The sequence below is a fragment of the Anomalospiza imberbis genome, chromosome 4 (genome assembly GCF_031753505.1).
Source record: "Anomalospiza imberbis isolate Cuckoo-Finch-1a 21T00152 chromosome 4, ASM3175350v1, whole genome shotgun sequence".
Taxonomy (NCBI): domain Eukaryota; kingdom Metazoa; phylum Chordata; class Aves; order Passeriformes; family Viduidae; genus Anomalospiza; species Anomalospiza imberbis.
Genome location: NC_089684.1, coordinates 28,312,895 through 28,337,895, shown reverse-complemented (window position 1 = coordinate 28,337,895; position 25,001 = coordinate 28,312,895). Strand labels below are relative to the sequence as shown.

General features: G+C 42.7%; 1 protein-coding gene across 28 annotated transcripts in view; it reads left to right on the top strand.

The window, feature by feature from the left end:
- Positions 1-25,001, top strand: part of ADGRL3 (adhesion G protein-coupled receptor L3) — a 490,120-nt gene that overhangs the window by 401,772 nt on the left and 63,347 nt on the right. For 27 of the 28 annotated variants that reach the window (XR_010998235.1, XR_010998234.1, XR_010998236.1 and 24 more), the window contains 5 exons: positions 10,293-10,476; positions 11,293-11,415; positions 13,609-13,817; positions 14,536-14,712; positions 24,305-24,514. Coding sequence is in view for 25 of the 28 variants with exons in the window: in XM_068187649.1 (XP_068043750.1) it covers positions 10,293-10,476; positions 11,293-11,415; positions 13,609-13,817; positions 14,536-14,712; positions 24,305-24,514 (903 nt within the window). In the remaining 3 variants the exon portion in view is untranslated. The remainder of the gene's footprint in view (positions 1-10,292; positions 10,477-11,292; positions 11,416-13,608; positions 13,818-14,535; positions 14,713-24,304; positions 24,515-25,001) is intronic. The other variant, XM_068187629.1, reaches the window with a different exon arrangement.

Sequence of the window (25,001 nt, the reverse complement as noted above, 5' to 3'; positions counted from 1 at the left end):
TACTGTTTTCTTTGGGCTAACCAGTTTAAGTAGCCATTACAGAAACCCTGTAGCAATTGGTGTGTAAAGTCTTCTTAAGCCCAAAATAAATCACTATAAATAAATATGCAAAGCGGATGGTGAAATTTTCCAAGTTATTCAAACATAAAACTGGGAATGCATTATCAGATTATCACCTCATCTCTTTGGGTACCTTTAAAACAAACATGGATTTAATTTGTTCACTTTCACAGTATTTGTTGAGTTAAAAGCTCAGGGATTTTATGACTGGAGATAGAGGTTAAAAATGCTGCTTCTTTAATTTCACATGTGGTAAATGATCTTTTTTTGTCTCAAAAATCCAGCAAGAACCAGCCCAGCAGGTGGCATGATAAATACATATTAATATAATGACTGGACAGTTGCTGGAAGATTTTTCAGTCATATTGATAACTAAGAAACTGCTAAGTGGGTTTTAATTTGTGATACTAATTATTAGTCAGCTGAGACTGAGCTGACCAAGGTGTATATAAAGATGGCAGAGTGGCCTCAGGAAGGTATTCCATTAGCAGAGAGGGTGGCCTTCTAGAAAGCAGAGATCTACATCTCCTCTGCCCACCTTTCTGAAGATTTTGCACGCTATTTTGGAAAGAGCATGGAAAAGTCATGATGTGAGAGAATGAGTCACAATGGGTGATGCATTTGATTAGCATAGCTTGGTTTGGTGGCTGGTCTGTGATGTAAGCTGATATGAATTTTCTTCCATTTTTTTCAGAATTTATGTTTGTTCATTTTCCAAAAGTTGTTGTCCTTCAACTGAAGCACTGGAGTTGTAGAAAACAGAAATCACTTTCCTTTTGGGGATTGTGAAACTGGGTTTGGTGTCAAAGATTTCTTCCATGCCCCTCAGCAAGTGTAATGTGTTCAATATTTCTCAGCTCCCCAACATAAAATGCCATGGATGCAATTCTCCTGTCCTCTAGGAACAGAGGTGGGGTAGTAAAAGGAAATAAAAAGACTAAGTACTCACATAATGTAGTAAGTGAGGCTGTATTAAAAGAGAAAACTTAAACATGGAGAAAAAATGAGAGAATTTTGTTGATTTAGTAACTGGAAACACAGGTTTTATTAAAGGTTCATACCACACCCATGCTTGCAGTCTTTTTGTCATGTTCATGCATCTGATTGCAAAGTCTGAGGTCACCTGCTTGCTTCACTTGGACTTGTGGGCTGCAGCTCTGGGGCATCAGGAGGCCAATGAATTTCCGTGCAGTGCCAAACCAGAGGCCTCTTCCCATGTGAAATTGCATGCTGCATTTGGGATGAGGATCTTGGAAGACAAAAACTTCACAGGGTTTCCATTCTTTTGGTTTATTTTGTAAAGTCAGTATGAGTGGTTTTACAGCTGGAGGCTGGTGAATACAACAGATAGTGTGACTAGCAGCTTTGTGGAAAGGGTGGAAGGAGGCAGTAGAGGGTTGCATTTGCAGCATCTTCCTCATCTAATGGAGTTTGCTGCTCTTGGTTCCTGCCATGCTCTGAGCTGCCCCGTAAATCAGCTTGCCCTCTTTTGTAGCTCTGCACAGGTCTGGATAGCAAATGGCAAAGATTATGGAGGTGCCACCTGCTCTGTGGTAATTACAAGGTGCTGAGAGCATGGCAGGCTCCCGGTAGCAGACAGTGGCAGGAGGTTGCAGAGCTGTCCTTCTGGTTCTCCTGGAAATTTTCTGAACACTTCTTGTTGGAAACGTGGGCTGTTTGAATTGCTGCACTAAGCAAAAATTGAAAGGCTTTCCTCAGAGGATTCAAGGCATTAAGTTTAGACCTGAGCAGAAGAGACTTTATTTTTTTTTCTTTGCTAACCTAGTAGTTCTCATCAGATAAAAGGTGCATCTGGGACTTAGCCAGTACTATTTAAAGTGGATTAATTCTGTTTGTCCTACTTCTCTCTTGCTTGCATGATTGGTTACAGCTTCCATGAAGACTAAACTAAGGAAACTTGAAGCTCTGAGAGGGAGCACAAATTGAATTATGCCGTGTTTGCTTGTGTTCTTGTTGCCTCTCTGACAAGAAAGGCTCTAACCTCCATTTATATAAAAAAGAGACAAATTAATGACGGTTTTCAAGTTCCTTGTTTGGTCACTTAATTGGCTGTATGACAAAGAGCTCTGCAGTGTGTGTCAAACAACTCTGAGAGTTCTCTGATGATTTGTGCATTGCTTGACTCCTGATACTGTTCTGCACAGCCCGTCAGGCGAGGTATCGTTGTTAAAGTGGCTGAAATAAATTGGCTAGCAGTGAGCATACAATGTTGTATATTAACTATAGCTACAGGGACTACTTTCAGCTGCTTTTTCAAGAGATCGAGATGTTTGCCCATCAGCTTCAAAGTGCCTAAAACTTTCATTTAATATAATTAAAAGGACATCTGAAAGAAGTGTGACTCGCAGTGAGGTTCAGTGGTTTGGTAGTCCTTTGTTAAAACTCTGTGAACTTAATATACTTCACAGCTTGAGAAACCTGCACTTGATTTGTGTCAGCAAGAGTGAAACTAGAAATCCTCACCCTGCATGTTTCTGCTGGGGTGAGCCTGTTGTTAAGGGAGAGGAGGATCAAAGCAGCAGCCTTGGGTTTGTGACCAGACTCCAAAATTCATTGCATAAATGTTAAAAAGGAAGGTGACCCCATGTTCATCCACCTACAAATCGGCTACACCTATGGTTAGGTTCTCACATGGCAAAACTGAGAAAAAAATTCTAGTGTTTTCTGTGTTGCTCTGTGCTTACTCTCTGCTTGAGTCTGAGTCACTCCTGGTACCTGGTGTCACTGGTACAAAGTCTGAATGTAAATTGCCATAGGGAGCAGCAGGAGATGTCCCTTTGATTTGAACCACTGGAGGAAAGGATGAGTCTCACAGACTCCCCAGGAGTTTTCTTGAAGGCTGTGGATATTCTGTCAGAGGCATTTTCCTTTCTTGCTACAGCCTTGCTTGCTTCCCTAGTGTAATTACTCTAGCAGTTGCTTGTATGGTTTCAGATCCCAAACAGTAGGGCAGCAAATACAGATGATTCATAAATGCAGTTCTCAGCTTATTCTGTGGGGAAGATCTCATTAGATGAAATAGATCGTATGTTATTTCCTTCTTCCCAATCAATTCCTTTTATGTCAGTTCTATGGATGCCTTCTGACCTTAAAATATTCTTCCTCGTGTAGTAAGTAAAGCAAAACCATAACCTGTAATTTGTAACCTTGTTCTGTTTCTCATATTGCCTATTATTTTTTGCATGCTCCCATTAGGAGATTATTGGTAGTTCAAGGCCAAGATTGCAAACCTTGCATACCTAGTAAAAGACCATTAATTCCATAGTTAAGCATTTTGTAGATGGCCTAATTTTAATAAAGGTCAGTGCCTTTCTTCTCACTACAGTGAGTTCTCAGCACTGCTGGAATTCAGGCCATTTCTGAGACAGTACAGTTACTGTAGCCACAGCATAAACATTTTCTGTACAGTTGAAGAGAGAGGGTTGCATGCTCTCTCTTGGGAGCCTTTGCTCTCAGTCTCTGGAGCAATTTTAGAAATCCCTCTGCATGGTAATGGGAAGTTCTCTTCTTGTTTTTGCCATGAGTATTAGGCTTTGTCTCAGTTCACCAAAACTGACACTATCTGTTGCCAGTCACCACTCTGGTACCAGATGTAGGCTAGTGCTTCTGGCTTAGTTTTGAAGGCAGAAGCAAAGATTACCAGTAGATGTTGTAATGATTTATTTATTTTCAAGCACTCACTGTGGCTGAATATGTTTCAGTCTAAATATGTTTGTCCATTCCACTGAACGTTATAACAGTTTTGTGATTACCATGTTGCTTTAAAAAAAAACATTAGACAGTGGCTGGGGTTCCCTGAAAGAAATTGTCTCCATTGTGCTTACTGATGCTTTGACCAGAGACAAATTTTGATTTTGAATTAAAAGAATAAATGGCAATGAAATAAATCATCCAAGAGTGAAGAGCCTTTTCAGACAGATTTGAAGGCATTTTCAGCTAAGAAGTAGGATTTAAAGCCATCATGTAGCCAGATGACATTTTCCTTGTTTAAGAAGCTGAAGAAATGACATGTGCATCTCTTTTTGTCATGAAGTCCCACACAGCAGATGAATGTAATCATTTGATAGATGACCTCTGTGTAGTGGGATTGAGCTGCTGTTCATTTGCCACTCCACAAAGACATGTCATTTCCTCAACTGGTCCCTTTCAATGCAATAACCTTTCCGGAAGTTTTTGTGTTCTGACATCCATACTTTCATGCTGGTCTTCTCCTCCTACTGTACCAGGTACATTCAGAGTTAATGGGAGTTTCTCTTGTACTGGTGCTTTTTCTGGCCAGAGGCAAGAATCAAACAACTTCCAGCAGAACTTGTCATCAATGACATTGATTGTGCCTTTAACTCAATTAGTTTGGAGGCTTGCAAATATTGATAGCTTGAGGAAAGGGTTTGTTTTAGCACTGGGTGCTTAATATGAATACAGAGCAAAACCAGCTATTCTTGAGGAAGGAGACAAGTAAGCTTTTCTCAAGTACCACTGCTTTCCAGTCAGAAAAAAAGGAAAAAAGAGCATAACATTGTGATCATTGTACCATATCAACATTTCAGTGCATCTGCTCTCTGATGGGTTTTTCATTTGCACTGTGAAGTGTGGGCCTGAAAGGGGTTTTGTGCTTTTTTCTCTGCTGATTTGCCATAAAACCTCAAGCTGTTACAAAAAGTGGGCAAGTTATGTGTTTGCATTTTTCAAATGAAGACAGCACATTTCTTTTGGAGCTGTATGGAGAGACCTCAGGCAGGACCAGAAGCTCAGGCCTTAAGCAAGGCCTGAGGCTGTGCCTGTGTGGTTGTACTCTGCAGGTTGAGCACTGCTGTTCTCAGGAAGGGTGAGCAAATCTCTTTAGATGAGACTGTGCTGGCAAACACCTTTGGCACAGGGTACCAAAGCGCTGCTTGCTTCATGCACCAACCATGATTTTAGCCTACCTATGCAAAACCTCGTGGCTGTAGTTCCGTATATCCTAATTTTTGAAAGTGCACTGTATGAGGTATTCCTGTGAGATCAAGGAAGTGTTAGCAGTATGAGACAGGGCTTTACAAGTTACAAAATTCAGAATTTTTAATTAGAGATGTCATTGCAAAAGTGGTACTTTATTGCGCTGTGCCACTACCCTTATTCTCCCAAAGCTGCTATAGGAGGTAAGTCCTTGAGGTAAGTTTCATGCTAAATAAAGTGTACAGTGTGTTCAGTCTCTTCCTAAGGAGATGGTCCTTTGTAAGGAAGGACAAACTGAATATTTGAAAATTACTGAACAGAAGGATTCAACCCATATTCCCTGTAGGACCTGCTGGTATTCACTTGCCATAAAGCAATATTTTCTTCAGCTGTAGGTTTGTTGAGATTTTTTGATCTTCCATCAGCTGCTCAGCAAGAGGCCAAAATTAACAATAAAGGCTTAAAGAGATCCTAACTCTAGGAAAGCTGCAGGTTTTCTAAGATTAGGGCTGCTGTGCTTAAGCACCATGGCACGTTGCAGTCTGGTGCCAAATTTGGCAATGAGCTAAGTACCTCTAACCTCCTAGAACCTCCTTGAGTACCTCAGTCTCCTAGTGATTTTCAGTGCTGAGTCTCAGTTAAAGAGAGACTTTACATTGCAACATTTGTTTTAATCAAAGAGCGGTATCTTGGATGTTGATAGAGTGAGAGAAAAATAAATAGATATGGTATCACTGGATATATACAGAGTTCAAGCCTCCTAGGTTTAAACTGTGTATCACATAGCCAGGTACTCTCACCAGACGTTTCTAGAGGAAGAGAAGAGAAGAGAAGAGAAGAGAAGAGAAGAGAAGAGAAGAGAAGAGAAGAGAGAGAAGAGAAGAGAAGAGAAGAGAAGAGAAGAGAAGAGAAGAGAAGAGAAGAGAAGAGAAGAGAAGAGAAGAGAAGAGAAGAGAAGAGAAGAGAGAGAGAAGAGAAGAGAAAAATAAATGAACAAGCAAAATTCAGTTAAATGCAATGTAGCGGCTGTCACAGAGGAAATCAATGGGATATGTACAACTGGCCTTTTAGTAATGCATAATTACTGTAAGTCTTCTGATTAGTTTCCTTTTTACAATGCATCTTTTAATACCAATTTGTAAGTGTCTAAGAAGGAAGGCTTACATTTTGTTTCTTCTTTGTAACCTCAGGATAAAACTAAGAAACCATGAGCACATGCCCTTATTTAGGAAGAACCTCTGTCTGCAATTTATTAACATTTATTTGCATTGAACATGCAATCTGTGGTTCTATATAACCACATAATGAAAGGCATCACCGTCATGGGATTTGTCTTTTGTGCTCGACAGGGTCTTGCTCTTCTCTCGATGTCCAGTTGCAGTCGCTGCTGAGGACATGAAAGATCCGCTGTGTCTAATATTCTGTGACCCAAGATGATTGTTCTTTACAGGCTGGTAATTAGAGGGTTTGGCTTTGCATGTATAGATACTCTGACATTACAGAGAGCATAAAGCTCATGTGTCTCAGCACAGAAAAATGGAAAGTCTGCCTTCTTGGCTCCCTTCTGCCATGCCCTTCTTCCCTCATTTGATCTTAGCCTACAAACAAGCGAGCTGTGCTTTATGAAAGCTTTCTCTTGATCTAATTTGAGTTACTTTTGTCCTTCTCCTGGTGCATCTGTGTGCTTGTGCTGTCTACATTTTAAGTCCAAGCAATCACAGCATTGGTTTTGTGCCATGCTGTGCACAGTATTGAGGTATGTTTGAGCTCCAAGCCTCACATTTTTGTTTGCAAGAAGCTTAGCTGAGTTGCATTTGGAAGAAGGATCAGGCAGAGGAAGAAAAGAAAATCACAGGAGAGGTAGTTCTTTAGCTTGGGAAGCAAGGACAGGGTCTTCAGTGGAGGTCATGCAGCATTCTGTAATAGATGTTTGGTTCTTTATGGATAGGTTTAATCTCATGTAATTTTGGGCAAAATGGGGATAATCCTTGGGGTAGTTTCTTCTACTTTCAGTGGGAAAAGAGAAACTAGAGGGTATCTGGGCTCCCTACTTGGCTGCATGTTAAATGCTAGAAATGGGGTGAGATGAAACTAGGTCAGAACTTCCCTATCTCCCTCTGAAAGTCTCCACCTTTGTCAGGATCCCCAGGGATCTCAGGTAAAACCTATCATGCCATCAGCTCCCAAGCATATCTATCCCATTCCTTCTGCATTTTGAAGGTTCTCTCTCAAGGCTAATCCTCCTCCAGATGGTTACTGAGAGGCTTTCCTGGAGGTTTGGCACAGCTGTTTCTTCTATGCTGAAGCTTCATCAGACCACAAAGTCATTGGACCAGGTGCCAAACCCATATAAATCACAAAGGCTCAGCTTAAATGTAAAGTCACAGGTCTATCCTTGTCATGTGTGCCTGCTTTCCCACAACTCCCACTCCCCTGCCCAACTTTTCCCAGTTGGCATCTCTGTCTCACAAGGCACTGTTGCTATAACAGCTGTTTTGTTTCATTTAAACACCTACCTCAGCTCCTGTCCAAAATGCAAACATTTCATTAGCACCTCATCTCCTTGGCTTCAGCCCACAGCACTCGGCCATAATGAAGTGCTGCACTCAGAAATATAATGTGGGGAGCACTTGATTAATGCACTGAGACAGGTGAGGGGAGTGACCCTCTGGGAAAAGCTAGGGACTAAATTAATCTCGGATGTAATGCCAACAAAGACAGTCTACCAGCTTTGTTCAGATACATGGTAAGGACGTGGCCCAAAGTCCTTGGAAATCTTCCTGGAGCTTTCGTGTTTGACCCCAGATCCAAAGTGATGTGAAGTAGCTGGTTTCAGGTTAGTCATTTCAAGAGGATGGATGTTCAGCATTGGGTGGGGAGTGCACATGGGTCAGGAAGCAGTACATTAGGCTTAATTGGTGTTCTCTCTCAAACTTGCATGCACACATATGTGCACATCTGAAAAAAAAGAACAAATGCATTAGATATATTTTTTTTCCTGGGGGAAAGACTCTGCAGCAGATGTTTCACTGTAACACAAATATTTTAGCATCTGTTTCATATTCTGATGAATAGACATTACCTTCTTGTCCAGAGCCAGGAGCTGGATCTGCTGCAAAGACATTTTCCACCATTCAGATATTGATAAAAGTATGCAGGATGCTGTTATAGCAGAGAATTTAAGACACCAATAGGAGCTGAGATAAATGGAGGAAAGGCAAATTGTGTGATAACATTGAAATGGGAGAAAAATCCTCATTTTCTGCTTTCCAGGCATAAAAGGTCTTTACAAGAAAACACCATGTTGTGTAGAAGCTGCACCAAAAATAATAAAGCTTTTTGGTCACTGGAAAAGAACACCACCTAGTTTTTTGCCTGTGAAAAGATAAACTACCAAAGTATACTACAAAATTCTATTAAGAGCTGCAGAGATCAGGCTTCCAAATTCTAAAACACAGAAAAATATCAGATTTAAATGCTATGGATTTTTCTGTTTCTTCTTGACTACCAATTTTAACCAGCTTGTTGTATGTACATAGCAAATGTGGTAAGATAATTTTTAGACTATTCAGGAAAATCAGTTTAATAATCAGTTTTAAAAATTGCTTTATGGTTATCAAGTTCCACTTAAGACCAAATGAGTGAGGCATTCTGCTGATGGTATGGGAGAGATTTGGCATAAGAACAAATGAGTTAATTGAGCATGAATAAATGTAACTGTGAAAGTAGGAGCTTTGTGCTGTCAGAGAAGCCCAATTATGGTGCAGTCTCCCAACAGGAAACCTGATGGTGTGAGAAACCTTCCAAACTCAAGGAAGGTATCTTTGCTGGGATTAAAAGTACCAACAGTGACAGTTCTAGCTGCCTTTTTTCTCCTCGAACTTTGCTATAATTGAAATGCTTGTTAAGGTCGTGTGGATATAGCGATAAATTCTAGTTCGATATGACCATATCCTTCCATTGCTCATTTGCACCTGACCATGACTGGTGAGTGAGTCAGGATTCTCTGTGCCACATGTTGCTATTGTAACACTCCTCCTGAGGGCTCTGCTGTGGAATGGGCAATGCAACAGGTTCTTTCCACCCATGGGTTTAGCAACAGTATCAGGGGTAAATACTGAAGTATTCCCATGACAGTGAGCCCATGGGGCACACTTTAGGTTTGGAAAATGTTGAAGTCCCATGAGACTGTCATCAGCCTGCAGAGCAGAAGTGTGGGTTTGATGCCTATGTGCTCAGCATACAGAAAATTATTACAAACAACATCTTGGATGGGAGGTTGGTTTCTGCAGTCAGCCTTAGGTGGCAGTGGAGGTGTTTCTCTGTGGGGTAGGTCTGCCTGGTGACTAGACTCTAACCAGCTGAAGAAAGCATGATCCAAGTAGCTTATTTTTTATCCTTTTCCTCTGTACAATAAGTTCTACCAACTGGTACAGCTGGTCTCATTAAAAAATGTTCACTGAAAAGTGGTTGAGTCAGCTCTGGTTAGTAACGAAGCAGAGGACTTAGGTTGAGAAAAGCCTTCAGTCTGGGTAAATTCTACTGCAGTAATTTTGCAGCCATGAGTCCAGTGCAGTTTTGTGTGATCCTGTGTGTGCATCCAGATTAACCTGTGGGAAGTTATCCGTGGGAGAACTCTTCATGCATGGCAGCCCAGGGCAGAAGGTACACTGTAGGAGGGACTGAAGCAGTTTATGCAGGGCTGACTCCTTCCTGAATGCAGTGATTTGAAATGTAGTGTCTTACCTAAATCTCTATGGGCACCTGCTGCTGCTCTGGATGAAGTGGTGTAACTCAGCTATCTCTGTGTCTTCATGGCTGCCTGCCAGACGTTATGTGGTAGGAAATGTTTTAGGGAGCGTAGCCTTTGCAGATACCAAATACCTTCCTTGAGTGCCCCAGCCCTACTTTTGAGTTCTGGTGCTGCAGATGTGGTTTTCCTGCATATTTCCTTAACTGTCGTTTTCCTCCTACCCCTCCTTCCCCACCTGCCCTAATTCCTTCTTTTTTCAAGTCCAGAGCTGATGATTATGGAAGCAGAAAAGCACCATTCCCAGCCTGTATTTATAATAATATCAGTATTTCCTCCCTGTCCCATCTGATGGTACAGAAGTTGACCTGCTCCATTGCAGGCTGCCCTAATGAGTGGGGGAAGGAGATGCTGTCATCCCCCTGTAAACTGATGTGTGTGGAGGATGGGGCTAAGCATATGTCAGAGGTCTGTGGTGCTTTAGTTTTGCTGGAGCCTTTTCTCACTCCATCTCTCCACCTTGCAGGCCATGGTGGAGACAGTGAACAACCTCCTGCAGCCTCAGGCTCTGAACGCGTGGAGGGACCTGAACGCGAGCGAGCAGCAGCGTGCGGCCACCAAGTTGCTGGACACAGTGGAGGACAGTGCCTTCGTGCTGGCTGACAACCTGCTGAAGACAGACATCGTCCGGGAGAACACTGACAACATCCGTAAGGGGCAAATCCCATAAGTACCGAGAGCAGCCAGTGGAAGAGTAAAGGCTGTGAAGCCAGGCTTTGGTCTTGGTCCCTAGATTAATTGGAGAGCAATTTGTTAGATAGGTCTTGGGCCTTTGTCTGAAGGACTTCAAAGTGTTTCCAAAAGAGCCTAAAGGAATAAGGCAGCTCTCTACCCTTGAAATCCCAATGAAAATGAGTGCCTGACCTGCCTTTATTACTCCCAGCTTTGAGGGTATAATCTGTGCTAGAGCAATGAGAGCACTGCTTCACAGGGGGATTGTTCATCGTAAGGCAATTGTATTTCATTTCATACAAATTTGTGTCTTTATTCAGCTGATTGTTGATTTTAATTAAAAAACAAGCATGATGGAAAGCACCAGCACTCCCACTGTGTATATGTAAAATGAGAACAACTCTTCTTTCTATTTCCATGAATACAGATCCTGAGCACTGATAACATTTACAGAAAGTACCAATCGCCAGTGGCAAAGAACTAGTATTCTCAGATTTTCATTTTAACTGCTGTCCTTAATATCCTGAGGTTCTTGTTTACAAAAACTGGTTGTCTTTTGTCTTCCACAGAGAGTAGAATTTATTTGCGTGCTTTTTTTTAAATTAAATTTAAAACTTCTTCAGGGCAAAGATTTAAAAAGAAATAGGAGCCCAAACACATTCTAGCATGCAGCATTGTAAGTTAATTCCCCTCCTCTCAGCTGGTTGGAACACCATTTTGTAGCTTTGAAATACCATGTTGAAGATTATTTCAGCAGAGATTTTTTTCTTAGTGTCTGTCTCTCTTGCACATAGAGCTGGAAGTTGCGAGACTAAGCACAGATGGGAATCTGGAAGATCTGAAGTTTCCCCAGAACATGGGCCATGGGAGTGCCATTCAACTGTCAGCAAACACCTTGAAGCAAAATGGTCGAAATGGTAGGTCTGGCACCTCAGGCCACATCAGCCTCATGAAGCAGTCATGCCTTAGGCATTGTTTTATGTTTAACCATTATAAGTAAAGTATTAATTGCTATGTTAATATTTTAATTAGCAGTGGTGTCATTTGTTCATGCCCTTGACTGCAAGCTACGTTGGCTGACTGGGAATGTATTATATTGCTAAGTGATTCACAGCCTTCAAAAGTATTTTGTGATGTTAAAAATGCATCAGATCCTTAAATTATGGGGCTTCTGTGGCACAGTGCTGAATCCAGAGAAGTGCTTTTAACTGCTGATTTCTGCAGTAGGAGGCTTCAGATGGGATAAGAGGCTCATTTGAGTAAACTGCTTCACAGCAGGGTACCATACAAATATCTGAAAAAGTACAGGGAAGAAACAATGGTAGCAAATATTAATAATGAGCCAACATGGCAGAAAAGGTTGATTAACTGTTATGCGTCTAAATCTTTAGTGACTTTCTGTATCTTATGAACCTCCTGATACAGCATAAATTTTAGATGATGTTATATGTGAATGGTCTTCATCCTGCCAAGCCATTTATTTCCAGATCAGGAGTTTGAGCAGACACATTTGTTGATCTCTACAGCCTCACTGTAGACCAACTTTAAACTCATAGGCTTCTAGTGGTGGGCCCAATATCCTCTTGTTTCTGAGTTCCTTTAAAATTTAATCTCTGTGCAGGGAACAACACTCATATACAGGCTTTGATCACTGCAGCAGGCAAAACACAGAATCATAGAATGGCTTGGGTAGGAAGAGACCTTTAAGATCATCTGGTTCCATCCCCCTTACCATGAACAGGGACGCTTTCCACTAGATTAAGTTGCTCAAGCTCCATCCAACTTGGACTTGAACACTTCCAGGGATGAGGCATCCCCAGCCTCTCTGGGCGTTCTGTGCCAGTGCTTCACCCTCCTCTGTGTAAAGAAAAAAAAACATGGAATGATAGGGCAGCATTACAACCAGACCAGATGTGTTAAAATTTCTAGAAATTTTAGACAAAGTTTGGTCTGGTGGCTAAGAAATAAAGTCTTGCCATTGTCTTGCTTGCACATAGGATTTGAGGAGAAGTATCTCTTTTAGAGACAGTTTAACACTCAAGATGTGTAGCAAAACTCCAACAGGGCAAGGCTTTTACTGTGCTGTTGGCAGCAATGAAAGTTTTGTATTTTGAAACACAGTATCACTGGAGTTCTGTTCAAAGTAGAACCCCATCAATTTTCACCAGCTTGACACATGCCCACAGGTCACCAAAGAGCTACAAATGGAATTATCATAAAGGGATTTAGGTTGGGAGGAACCTTTGGAGTTATCAGTGCCTCACCTTCCTCAGATGCTGTGGTAATTCATACAGGAACAAAAACATACAACTTCACAACTAATACATATGAAGGCAAACTAGTCACATTCCATTCCTATTTATAGGCTGTGAAATAATGTGCAAAACAGAAGGCAAACTGGATGGTTTCAGTTAAAAACAGTCAGCTGGTAGACTGAGATTTCTGCAGGCTCTCTAATGGTGTTTTTCTGATTATCTGATTGGCAAATTAAGGGAATAAATGTATTTTTAAATGAAATTTCTGAAATTTTGTTTTACTTGTCATGTGAGATTGGAATTCTGTTGGAAAGGTTTTGATTTCTTCTCCCAGATTTGTCCCTACACTTTCCTGAGATAGTTTTGATTTCTTCTCTCAGATTTGTCCCTACACTTTCCTGAAATAGTCTTTATTTATTACCAGACTAAATTATAGTTTTATATTGCATCTGTGCAACATGTCAGCTTGAAACATGTTTCCCAGGTATATCCAGGAGAATAAAGTGATGTCAGGTGGGAAATGGACCACCTGGTCTCTTTTTTTCTGAAGCCAGTTACACTTACTGGTGCCAAAAATAAGCCCAACTTCCCTGTCCGTCTTCTGCTCATCTGTTTGCTTATAAAAGTTTCTTCTGGAAGAAGGAGCTCTGCCCTTTTTATCCAAGGACTGCTTGTTGCACCTCTTGGTGCTTACTGTAATTGGCAAGAGGTGGGTTTTCATATGCGACATCCTGGTCCTTTTACATTTTCTCAGAGCAGTTTTGAAGTTGCTTAAGAGAAAATATTTGCAATGTAAAAACCAAAAAGCCACCTCAGTGACTCAACCTGGTGATCTAACCTCTTACCTCTCTCTAGGTGAGATCAGGGTGGCTTTTGTGCTGTACAACAACCTGGGCACCTATCTCTCCACGGAGAATGCCAGCATGAAGCTGGGAACAGAAGCAATGTCGACCAATCACTCTGTCATTGTCAACTCTCCTGTCATCACGGCAGCAATAAATAAAGAGTTCAGCAATAAGGTTTACCTGGCTGATCCTGTGGTGTTTACTGTCAAGCACATCAAGGTGTGTGAGTTCAAAAAGCACTTCTCTCTTTTTTTTTTTTTTTTTTTTTTTTTTTTTTTTTTTTTTTTTTTTTTTTTTTTTCTGAAATGAAATAATGCAAAAGTTGGCTGCTGTGGGGCCCCCAGCAGTCCTTGATTAGATTGTGAATTATACTTTTGTTCCTTTGCACTTTGTGTTATTTATGGAGAAGGTGTCCTTTGCATTGCATTAATAGAAGTAAAGAAAGTGTCTCCTTTGAGCTGATGCCCATTGCTCTGTTGCTGACACTCATCATTCTGTAATTAAAAACTACCAATAAATTAGAATAGACCATAATGTTATTTTATCATGGTGGCAGGGGATGTTAGAGGAAAGTGGAATTACAGTGAAAGAGGACAGCTAGTACTCCTGCTAGCCAAGCTCAGTCGTTGCAAAAGTTGATTGCTTAAAGCAATTAATTTCTCTGCTCTGCAATGCAAATGAAGCAGTCTGGTTTTGAAGAGCTGGATTTAGTCAATGTAAGAAATTAACCAAGAGCAAAGAACTAAGTTTGCACTGGCAAAGAATGCAGCAACAATCTAACTTTCTCTTGTATTGGCAAGTAATACTTGATGTATAAACCACTACTAATTGTTTATCTAAAATTAAAAGGTGAGAGTTACAAAGAGCCTCAATAGTGCATTTAGAAATCTCTGAGAGCCTATCATTGTTACTGCATTTATTAATTTCTTCCCTGCAGCAGTCAGAAGAAAATTTTAACCCAAACTGTTCATTCTGGAGCTACACGAAGCGTACAATGACAGGGTATTGGTCCACCCAGGGCTGTCGCCTTCTGACAACTAACAAGACACACACCACGTGCTCCTGCAACCACCTCACCAACTTTGCAGTCCTGATGGCACATGTGGAAGTTAAGGTAGGCATTGCAGATTCCCAGGCTGCCAATGCACTGGGCAGGAAAAGTGGTCAATGTGTGGCACCATTTTGTTACTACTAATGGAGCTGAGCAGGGAACTTGCTGTGTGACAGTAACTCTGAAAGTAGAAACCATATGGTGTAAGTCTTCCTTCTGAAACAGGAAATAGTCACACCAATGCAAAGCCTGTCTTGGGCTCTTAGCATGGGCAGCTCTGAGCTGGGGATAGTGAATGAGCAGGTTTAGCTGCTGTCATATCCTTTGCTAACTAGTACAGAACATCTCCTGGCTGGGTTCATTCTCATAGGGTCCTCTCTGCGTCACCAGGGAGTAGCAAGGTGGGGGGACAGAGTGTGCAGTCCGTCTCGTGGGGTGCAAGGTTGGGTGTCCTGCTGGCAGCAGCTGCAGATACACTGCCACATGTGTTTGTGTGAGGTGCATGTGTGGAGCCAACAGTGTTTTCCTCCTTCTAGCTAAGGGGAAAATACATTGTCTGCATCTCACTGTGTGACAGAGAGATGCAGAGTGTGATACATGAGAGGGAAGCTTCTGATACCATCCTGTATAGACTGGGCATCTACTTGAGGCCAGTACATGACCAGCTGGTTCCCTTGCCCGCATTTATGTCCGTGGTGTAAATCTGGTTTTTCGCATGACTAACCCCACAGGAGCTAAAGAAGTTAATCCTGAAGGTAGATGTTCCTCGTGGTAGCAGTGGTTTTGGGACTGAAGCAGACATTTGGGATTTTACTCAAGAACAGGAGAATGGTTGAGATGATCCTCTATTTCCTGAGCTGCCTTGGCTGTCTTTGATTGAGAACAGTCTAAACTGCTGGAGAAAGAAGAGAAGGCCCTGATGCTCAAAAGATTTTGGCCTAGTCATTTTCTTTATTGTGGTGTCTCTGTTTCATGTGCCTGGCACAGCAGCAAAATCCACAGCTCTGAGCTAGATATGGAACTGGAATCTTCCATGCAGGCAGAACTTTTCAGATTCACTTCCATGACCAGCATAACCACAAAAGCTATCATGGTTTTAAAACTACTTTTTCTCAAGTAGCCTTCCAGTGTCACTGCTTTGTGTATTTCTGTTCCACTTAATAATCTGAAGAGGAATGTGAAGAGCTGCAATAAAATATATGTTAAATAAGCATCATGTATGACAAAAGTTCTGCAAAAAAAGAAATGGCAGCCTGGGGGCACATTTCACGCAACAGCTGGGTCCAGCTGAGAGGGGCAGAATATATCTGTTGCTCCTGCAAGTTGTGGTAGCCACTTTATTATGCTGGAGTCAGTCCTAGTCCAGGAAACACACCATTAAATGTTTGTGCCATTGTCCTGGGAGATGTCTGAAGAAAAGGCTCATTCAAAGCACATATTTACAGGTTAATGGCATTCTGCAGTCCAGGTCTGGTTTTGCCGGTTTTCTGTAACTGCTTGAATTTTCATAAGAAATGTGTGTTTGGCTCATTATCACCCACCTGGTATTAACAGATATGCCTGAGTCACTGAAGTCAGAGGCTGCAGCTGGGAAGTGCAGATAGAGATCCACTCCACTGGTGTGAATGGGGGCGATCCCTACTGCGTGGTGCAGCTACAGCCCAGTGCTCAACAAGCCTCTTCTCAAACTGCAAATAGGTCAGCCTTGTCTGCACTTTCCATCCAAACCTTGTGAGACAAGTAGAGCTGCTGTTATGTCATCTTGCAAGAAAAGTATGTAAGACCATTCCTCGCCCATGTTCATCCAGCAGGATGGAAAGAGCTGCAGCTGGAAGCTTCCTGAGTACCAAGCAAGTGTGCTATTAGCTAGTGGCTGGTTTTGGGTGTTAACAACTGCCCTCAAGACTTTCAGGTCACGTTGTATCATTTGGCTGCAGTGAAAGTGCCATTGCTGTAAAAGCCAAATTGGCTCCACTTTGTTTACTCAGATAGAGCCGGACAGCTTCCTGGCATGCCCACTTCAGTGATCATCCTGGCCTGAGGGCAAAGGCAGGGCAGGGTTTCCTCCCACATAACACAGACACATATTTCAGGTATCAATATGCAGACATTTGCAACTTGTCCTGCCAGCTGCTTGTCACCTTGCTCTTCCTGGTGGCATTGTCTCGCTCCATGGTGGAGGTGACCATGTAGCTCTTGGCATAGAAGGTGCCTTATGTGACATTTCTTATGCCATTGTAATGAGTTGATTTTAAAGTCTTGGCAGCACAATACCTGCTAGTTTGGAAAAGTGGAGGTTTGGAACCAAATGGGAGTTGTCATTCATTGACTCACGCTCACTGCTCATAGATATGCTTTTGAGCCTTTTTTTATCTTGTGGCTGGTTCAAAAAGGCATTCCTCAGTCATTCCATGACCTGTTAGTGTTCTTGGAGGTAGAATGATCCTTGGGGAAATGATGTAGTGTGCTTCTGCAAGACCTCTTAGACCAGTGTTCTGGCAATGACCAGGATGTCTAAAAGGACTGTTGTACTCACAATAAATAGTATTCTGGGAGTTTTGCAACAGAAACAATTTTGTCCCATGATTGAAATTTGTAGTTTCTTTACTTCAGTTGTTTGGATTTTTGGATCTGTAGGGAACATTCTTTGCCTTAAAGAGTATCCACAGCACCCTTCCTAATGAGACTGAAAACTGGGCATCATGGGGAGCAGACATCATAGTCCTGCTAATCAAAAACCAGAACCAATTTGACAAGTGTCACATCTGCTCATGAATGATCTCCCTGCCTGGTAACATGGCACAAGAGCGTGTTCTCCAGAGGGGATCTCGGTGGCCGCTCTGTGAGTTCCAGGCAGCAGTTTAATTATTAGCAGAGTGTGTGTGGCAAGGTGGAGCTGGAAGGTAGCGTCGCTGAGGAGAGGTGATTGATGGCCATCTGGCTCTCCAGTGTGAAAAAGCAATGTATCTTTGTACAAAGGGACAGAAAATGCCACCAGCTGACCATGGCAGCAGGGATTTATTGGTGTGCTTGAAGAGTAGAAGTTGCTGGAATCAATTCTGGTCTGACTAGGACAGTACCTGATTAAGAGGAGAATTTAATTTGAAGATGCTTTCTGCCTGTTAAAATAAGTTGGGCTTAGAGTTTCTTATTCACCCACTGGGGTAAAATAACAGTGTCCAAGACCAAGAGTTGGCTGTGCACACAAGCAGGATGCATAACTGCTGGGAAGAGCAGTGGACCCTCACCTGCAGGTCCCCCTCCAGCCACTGTCTATAAAAATGCGGTGGCTCCCATGCTGTGGAACAAATCCCATCATTAAATAAGCCATCCTACCTATGTAATTGCTGTAGAATTATTCAAAATTTACAAGTTGTTTTTCATAAGCTTGTGCTTTGCATCATACTAATTATAGCAGATGCATCTTAAATGTATCATGGGAAAATTATGCAGCCAGAAAACAAGTTCAGAGCTGGTGGGAAAATGCAATTAAAAAAACCACCCGAACCAGAATAAGCAAAGGTACCCCCAGGGTAGATAAATGTTGCTTATCAGTACGTAGTGAATGCCAGATCTTACTCTTCTTTTTAAATACAAATAGAAAGGAGGAAAAAAATAAAGGTGTTTTGACTGTTGCAATTAATAGGAAAGTTGCAGGTGTTTTTCTTTACCACAAACAGATTACACTGTGCTAATTATTTGGGGAGTGGAAGCATAAGGCAAGCTAAGGAGAGAAAGGAATAAAAATATATGAAGTCTAAGTGGAATGTAACAGTCCGTTGCCTAAAGCAGTAGAGGAGCAAGCTGGAGTTATTGCAGGCTGCTCCTGTATTCTAAACTTCATGTAGCTCACACTGGCAAGTGCTAAGCCTTGATCTGTTTCTTGCTGCACCCTTCCTTTCTGGCTGAGAGCAGGGTGAATGTGAGCAAAGGTAGTAGCCATGGTGTGGTGGAATCCTGTCCCAGCTGTTTCTCGGCACTGGGCTGAGTAGGACAGCACATCACTGTGACAGCAGAAGCTGATGATGCTGTGATCAGGCTTTTAACAAAAACTCACATTTCTGGCAGCTGGGCTGGGTGGATGTCTACACTATGTTTGGTACAACTTCTGTAGCTCATTTCTTGTTTGGAGATGCTATGTGAGTAATCAGAGCTGCCTAGATACAACCATCATGGGAGAGCAGGATGATGGATGCAATTATTATTCCTAAGCCTCACCTCCTCTCCATGACTGAATTTGACCTTAGCTGCCTCTCAGTTGCAGAGGGGTTGGTGAGTACAGTGGAAATAGTGGGCTCTTGCCACGTGTTGTATCTGCAGTAGTGTCTGTGGCACATGGTGAGTTGAGGTCTGTACCCATTTCTCTGTGCACACCTGTCCCCATACAGCTTTGTTCTGGCCACGGGGGTTTCTAGGACTTAGAATGGCTGCTGCTTCTAGCAGCTGTTGCATTTCTGGGGAGAAGTTTGTGGGAGAGAGTTCTGTTAGGAGGGCTTCATCTTGTTGAGGAGGGCAGAAAAGGAGGAAGCTCATCTGTGTTGCCCATGCAGAATATGAAGGCAGCTTTGTGGACTAAGGCAAGGAGAGAAAAGATGACTAAACCACTTTGTAGGAGCGCTCAGGGATCTGAGCCTTGTTGTGAATGGCCAAAGTCAGAAGACATTAATATTGCACAGAGGCTTCAGGTGGGAATTTTACTTGCTTTGTTCCTGGGTTAGGACCTGATGGTGCCAATGATTGCATCACCTTTGCATAGCCCAGAGGGAATGCGTACCAGGTCCGTGGGTGCTGTATTCACTGTGGAGCACAGCTGCCTACCTCCCTGGGTGCATCACTGGGGAAGATGGAGAGGATGGGTGCTAAAGCAAAGGGTTATAGTCCTCTTGGCCACAGAAAGAGAAAAGCTCCCCTAAAGCCTCTCCTGCTTTCATAGCCACAGCAGGTGATGCCTTCAGCCAGCTCAGATGTACTTCAGGAATCCTTGGGGTTTCCTTCCAGTCCATGTACCCCAGCTGGTGCTTTTGACACATCTACAAAACCATCTGCCTCTTCAGTAACCCTTTGCACACAGCCAACAAAGCATTACAGCCAGGTCAGAGCAGTAAATCCTCTCACTGCCAGAGATGAGGGAAAAAGGGCAGAGAGACCCCGCATGGCTCCAAAAGACCTACAAATCCAAGAAGTAGCATCAGCAATGCACAGAAGTTCAAACCTGTCCCACTTGGGTTTCTGCCCAGCCCAGCACTCTGCCAGCTCCCACCAGGCACTGAGCGGTCATATTTGAGCTAGTTTGATGACATTGTGTTTTTATTTACTGCTTGCTTATTCTTCCACCCCCAAAGATATTACTTCTTCATTCCTGGAAGGACAGATTAGGAAAAGGAATGTGTCCTTTGCTGCTGGCAGTGTGGTTTGGCTGCTGTTTTCTTCTGCTGATGTTTTTAATAAGGGAGGAAATGGCTGTTCATCTCAGGGAGAGCCATTCTGTCATAAGCTGACATTCCCTGGGATTTGTTTTTATTAGCTCAGCTGTGGTGTGCAGGCACTGCCAGAGCTGCTCATTGATTTTCCCAGCCTGGATAATATTGGGGCTGCCTGCTCACCCTGCTACGTTTGCGACCAGTGTTCCTGTAACTTCTCCTGCACAAATCCCTGTCAGCACTCTCCTCCTACTGCTCCTAGCCCCACTGGAACAAAACCAGGTCTTTATCCCAGAGCCAGAGACATCTCTTTTCACTGGGCTTTATGTTTACTGAATCATAAATGTAAAGCAAACTTACTATAGAAACCCTGTCACTGAAGTGTTTTGGTTTTTGTTTTTTCTTCAATTACTTAGTAAGTTGTTCCTGTGCTAAAAATAATCTGTGTGTCAGCTTATTCTGTGAAGTAAGTGTAGCTTAGTGGTAACAAACCTCAGTGTCTTGCATGCTATGCCATGTAGCACCAGTCTGGAGAGCCATGGTGCATTTGGGCAAGGAGTTGTTTGGTTGATGCTGTCAGGAATTGTCTCTTGGACTAATATCTGGTATTTCTCATGGACTCTTCGGGTTGCCCAAGTATTTGGGAAAATAATTTAGAAGCAAGAGGTGACTGTTGTCAATACACTGGTGGTCTCAGATGTGTGTTGCATGCTTTAGAGACCCTAGGGCTTTCATGGTGCTGGAAAGATACTCCTAGGGATCTTTGGGAATGTCAGATCCCAGAAGGTCATGATCAGTGGCACAGAGTCCAGTTGGACCTGAGCAGGGAGATCAGACCAGACAACCCCACTGGTGGTCCCTTCCAACCTTCACCATGCTGTGATTCAGTCGTTAGCATGCACATCAAAGCTATTTTATCCTCAGTCAAGGAGTTTGGAACAGTGCTGGACAGGTAAAGAGAAGATTTGCTCTTCTTGCATTTTTCTGTGGTTAAGAGACCAGGCTTGAAGGCTGAGACCTACATACAAAATCTTGGTGTGCCTTCTATCATATTTAACCCTGAAACTCCATATACCAACTGTGTAAGCCAGGTTATGCTGCTCCTTGTTTGTCACATAGCAATCAGGTGATAGCAAGGAAAGCCCATTGCATTGGGAGAGGTTACCACTATTGTTCCCTTTCCCATAGTATTCTGATTGCTGTAACAGTGCAGTAATTTACAAGTTTCAGTCTCCAGAAAAAGGCAAGTTGCTTTTTGTTGTAGTTGCTGGTGTACAAGCTCTGGATGTGCCTGTCCTGAGGGAGCAGTTGGCATTGCCATGGGAAGGATGCCAGTGCTTATCAACTCTTCCCTGATCCTTTGGCTCTGCAGTAGCACCTGAAATTGGGCATCTCAAACAGGCTGGAGTGTACCCAGCCTTTAAAATTCAGCTCACTTCTTCTCTTGGACTTTACTAGAAAAGCTACAAATTCATATTTTTTTCCCTCGAGGTGTTTTTAAATTGCTCTTGTTCCCAGTTCATTGTTATCATTCCTTTCCATTTGTTCTTCTGTGAGTTTGTTGAGTTTGGGGAGGGAGTTTGTAATTATGGAGAAGTTGTTTTTATGGTTGTTTCCCAGCACTCCAGGGATAGTGTTATGTACATAAAATCAGTATTATCTTTACGATTAATATTAAAAAGAAAAGCAGTAAGAGTGATAATAATAATGATACAGCAGTGAAGCATATTTACTGCTAAGCATGGCGAGCTTCTTGGGCAAGCAGCCCTTCCCCCAAGAAGGCAAAGAACCTAGATGATAGGATCCCTCTCCAAGAGTAAAAACACCTGTAATTCCTGCATCATGTCTTAAATTCAGAAGAGTTGTGATAATGTGATAAGAGGTGCAAGAGTTGGGACCTGTAAGACTTATCTCACTTCGGAGAAGAAGCCCTTGGAGAATTTTCCCTGCACCATGCTAAGCTTGTCTTGGGATGGATGAATCTGGCCACTTTTGGGTGGGGTGTGTGCATCTGGCCACAGTCTGCCTGTTTTCTTTCTCCCTGCATCCACTTGCATTAGCCGCCTTCTCCTGTTGCCCAGCCTAAGAGCTCTTGGTCCATTCAGCCTGGCAGGCCAATCTAATCAGATGAGGGCTTGTTCAGGAAGATGTTCTCCTGCCATTCCCCTGCAGCCTCAGACAAAAGAAAGAATGATTTGCAAGGTGCAAGGTTTGCATTAACATTTTTCTGCAGAGTTAAGAGGGATGGATGATCTGGAATGACACTGAAATAAAGCAACGCGCAGCTGCCAGGGAAATGATGTGCTTCATCTTGTCAGGTTTCTGGGCGCTGCTGGATGAGCTGGCTGGAATATGCATTTCTGTCATGAGCCACAGAAAGCACACAATGATTTCTTGTCTCCCTGTTGGACTTGTGACCTCTAGTTCCTTAGGTATCGGAAATAGTTGGAAAGAGATGCAAGGGGGTTTGGGCAAAGGAGCCCTCCATCTCTCCTCCTCCAAGTCTTCCTGGAGACAAAACTTCCAGCATGGGAGGGAGAGAGCAGAGAATCACTCCCCGTCTTTCATTATCATTTGATGCCTATCACTCATGCTGGTGAAGCCAAAGAGCTGAAAGGTTTGAGATGTTTCTTGCGGGTGCTGACATAGCAGAGTGTATATCAAGAAAGGCCTGACATTTGATGCAGCTTTACCATTGGCAAGCAGGCAAAGAAAATGGATAAATTAATCACCTTTTCCCTCTATCTGTCGTAAGCTTTTTGTGCCATGGAGAGAAAAATGTTTCCACTTTGCCCTGGCTTTTTGAAGTGTGACACTATTGTATTTGCCAGCCTACATAATGCCTAAGTCATCGAAATGCCAGAAATGGTGGAGAATATGATTACCATTCATAACACAACCTGGTGGATCGAGAGGGCATGGTGCACCCAGTGGTTTTCAAGGAAAGATCCTGATAAAATTCTTGGTGAACTGGTGATAGCCAGTAAGGAGGTACAGCTATACTCCCATCAATTCCTACTCTTCCACCAATTTCTCCACCATTTCAGAAGGTTTTTTACCCTCAATGACCTTTTCACAAAGGTAAAAAGTTGGGCTTCGAGCTGCTCTGGTCTTTGTGAAATTGCCCCAGCCAGTCTTTTCCCCAGCTCATTGACCCTAATGACTTACACCCAAGCAGTCATCTCGTGGCTCACCATGTATTTTCTTGTGTTTTCTTTATACATTTTGTTAAGCAATGATATCTCTAATTTCACTACGTCTGGTGGAAGCTTGGGGAATTACAGGCAAGTTTTACAGCCTGAACAGGGAAGAAGATGGTTGGATACTCTCACCAGGAGGGTCTCATCACATGCCTCCTCTTTCCATGAGGGACACTCAGTGTAAGCTCAGGAGCAGTGCAGCAGTGTTTTGTCAGCAGAGCCAAGGCTCACCTATCCTGACTCTCACAAAACTTTGTTGCCTAGTTTTGCACTGGCTTTGTTTGCATGGCTTGGAAGTACATCCATGTTAAAAGTTCATCACAGGGAATCAGTCACTTTCCAGGCTGTCTTAAAAATCACTGCTCTGTTACAGTTTAAAAGCAAATTTGTGTTAAAAGGTCTGTCTTTTTCTGGGTAATGTTCTTGGGATCAATCTGACTTCCCAGGAGTTCTAAAATATAACTCCAGGGTCTGAAAAAGAAAAATCAAACTGTCTTTCTCCTTTCCCTGTGGTAGAAGAAAAAAAAAAAAAATTAAGCAATCTCTTTCTTTCCAAAGCCTCCAAGCTCATACATCTCTGAACATTTAAAGAGAGGTTTTTTTTTTTTCACTGTTGGCAAATGATTGTAATGGACTTGCAGTTGTTGGACATGATGTTGTTAGCATGAAATGCTTTTATACACTCGAATCACTCTGTTCAATGGTTCTGTATACTGTGTGTCCAGGCACTCCTTTGCCATGCTTGTGCAAGATTGAGCCGCATGCCAGACTAGCCCTGACATATCAGTATTTTCATCAATAGCATATGATTCTGCAAGGTTTTGGGGTCTGAGTCTGATCAGGGTACCTGCAGCTTGCAAGATGCTTTGGAGTCTGTGTTTCAGGTTGCAGCTTTCTTGCTGCAGGATTCAAGTTTAGGTCCATTTAATCTTATTGTACTGATGCCTTGTGCCACAGACAGCCTTACTCTGTGTCTAGGATGCATTAGAAATTACGCATCATGCACCTGATGAGATTTGTTTGTTTTACCTTCAGCACAGTGATGCAGTCCATGACCTGCTCCTGGACTTCATCACGTGGGTCGGCATCCTGCTTTCACTGGTCTGCCTGCTGATCTGCATCTTCACCTTCTGCTTCTTCCGTGGGCTGCAGAGCGACCGCAACACAATTCACAAGAACCTGTGCATCAGCCTCTTCGTGGCAGAGCTCCTCTTCCTCATCGGCATCAACCGGACTGACCAGCCGGTAAGAGATGAAGCACTTTCTGCTTCTGTCACAGGCTCTTGTCTCAGTGCATCTGCAATGTTTGACCAGTGAGAAACATTCCAGCACTGTCTTCATTCCATGCATGAGTCCTCACAGGGCTGGGCCCCCAGCTGATAACTGAGACTCACATGCTGATGCCTGCTGTGATTTCAGGGGTTGTATGTGTGTTGCTTGTCAATGTGTGTGTATGTTTAATAAGCAGGTTATAAAGATGAGCCTATACTATGTACATCTTCATGTGTTTATTTGCCTGATGGTATATGTGCCTACCTTTGTATCTTTTAGCATCACTTATATATGCAAATATGTGTCTATTTTAAAACAATTCACACGTATTTTCCAAGTGAAAAAAAGTTCTTCCTTTGGAGAGGGAAGATAAGAACACCTTCATTTTTATTAAGCCTCCAAGTAAGAGTACTCCTGACTGTTGCATTAATTAATCATAGTACAAACACCGTCCCTTGCT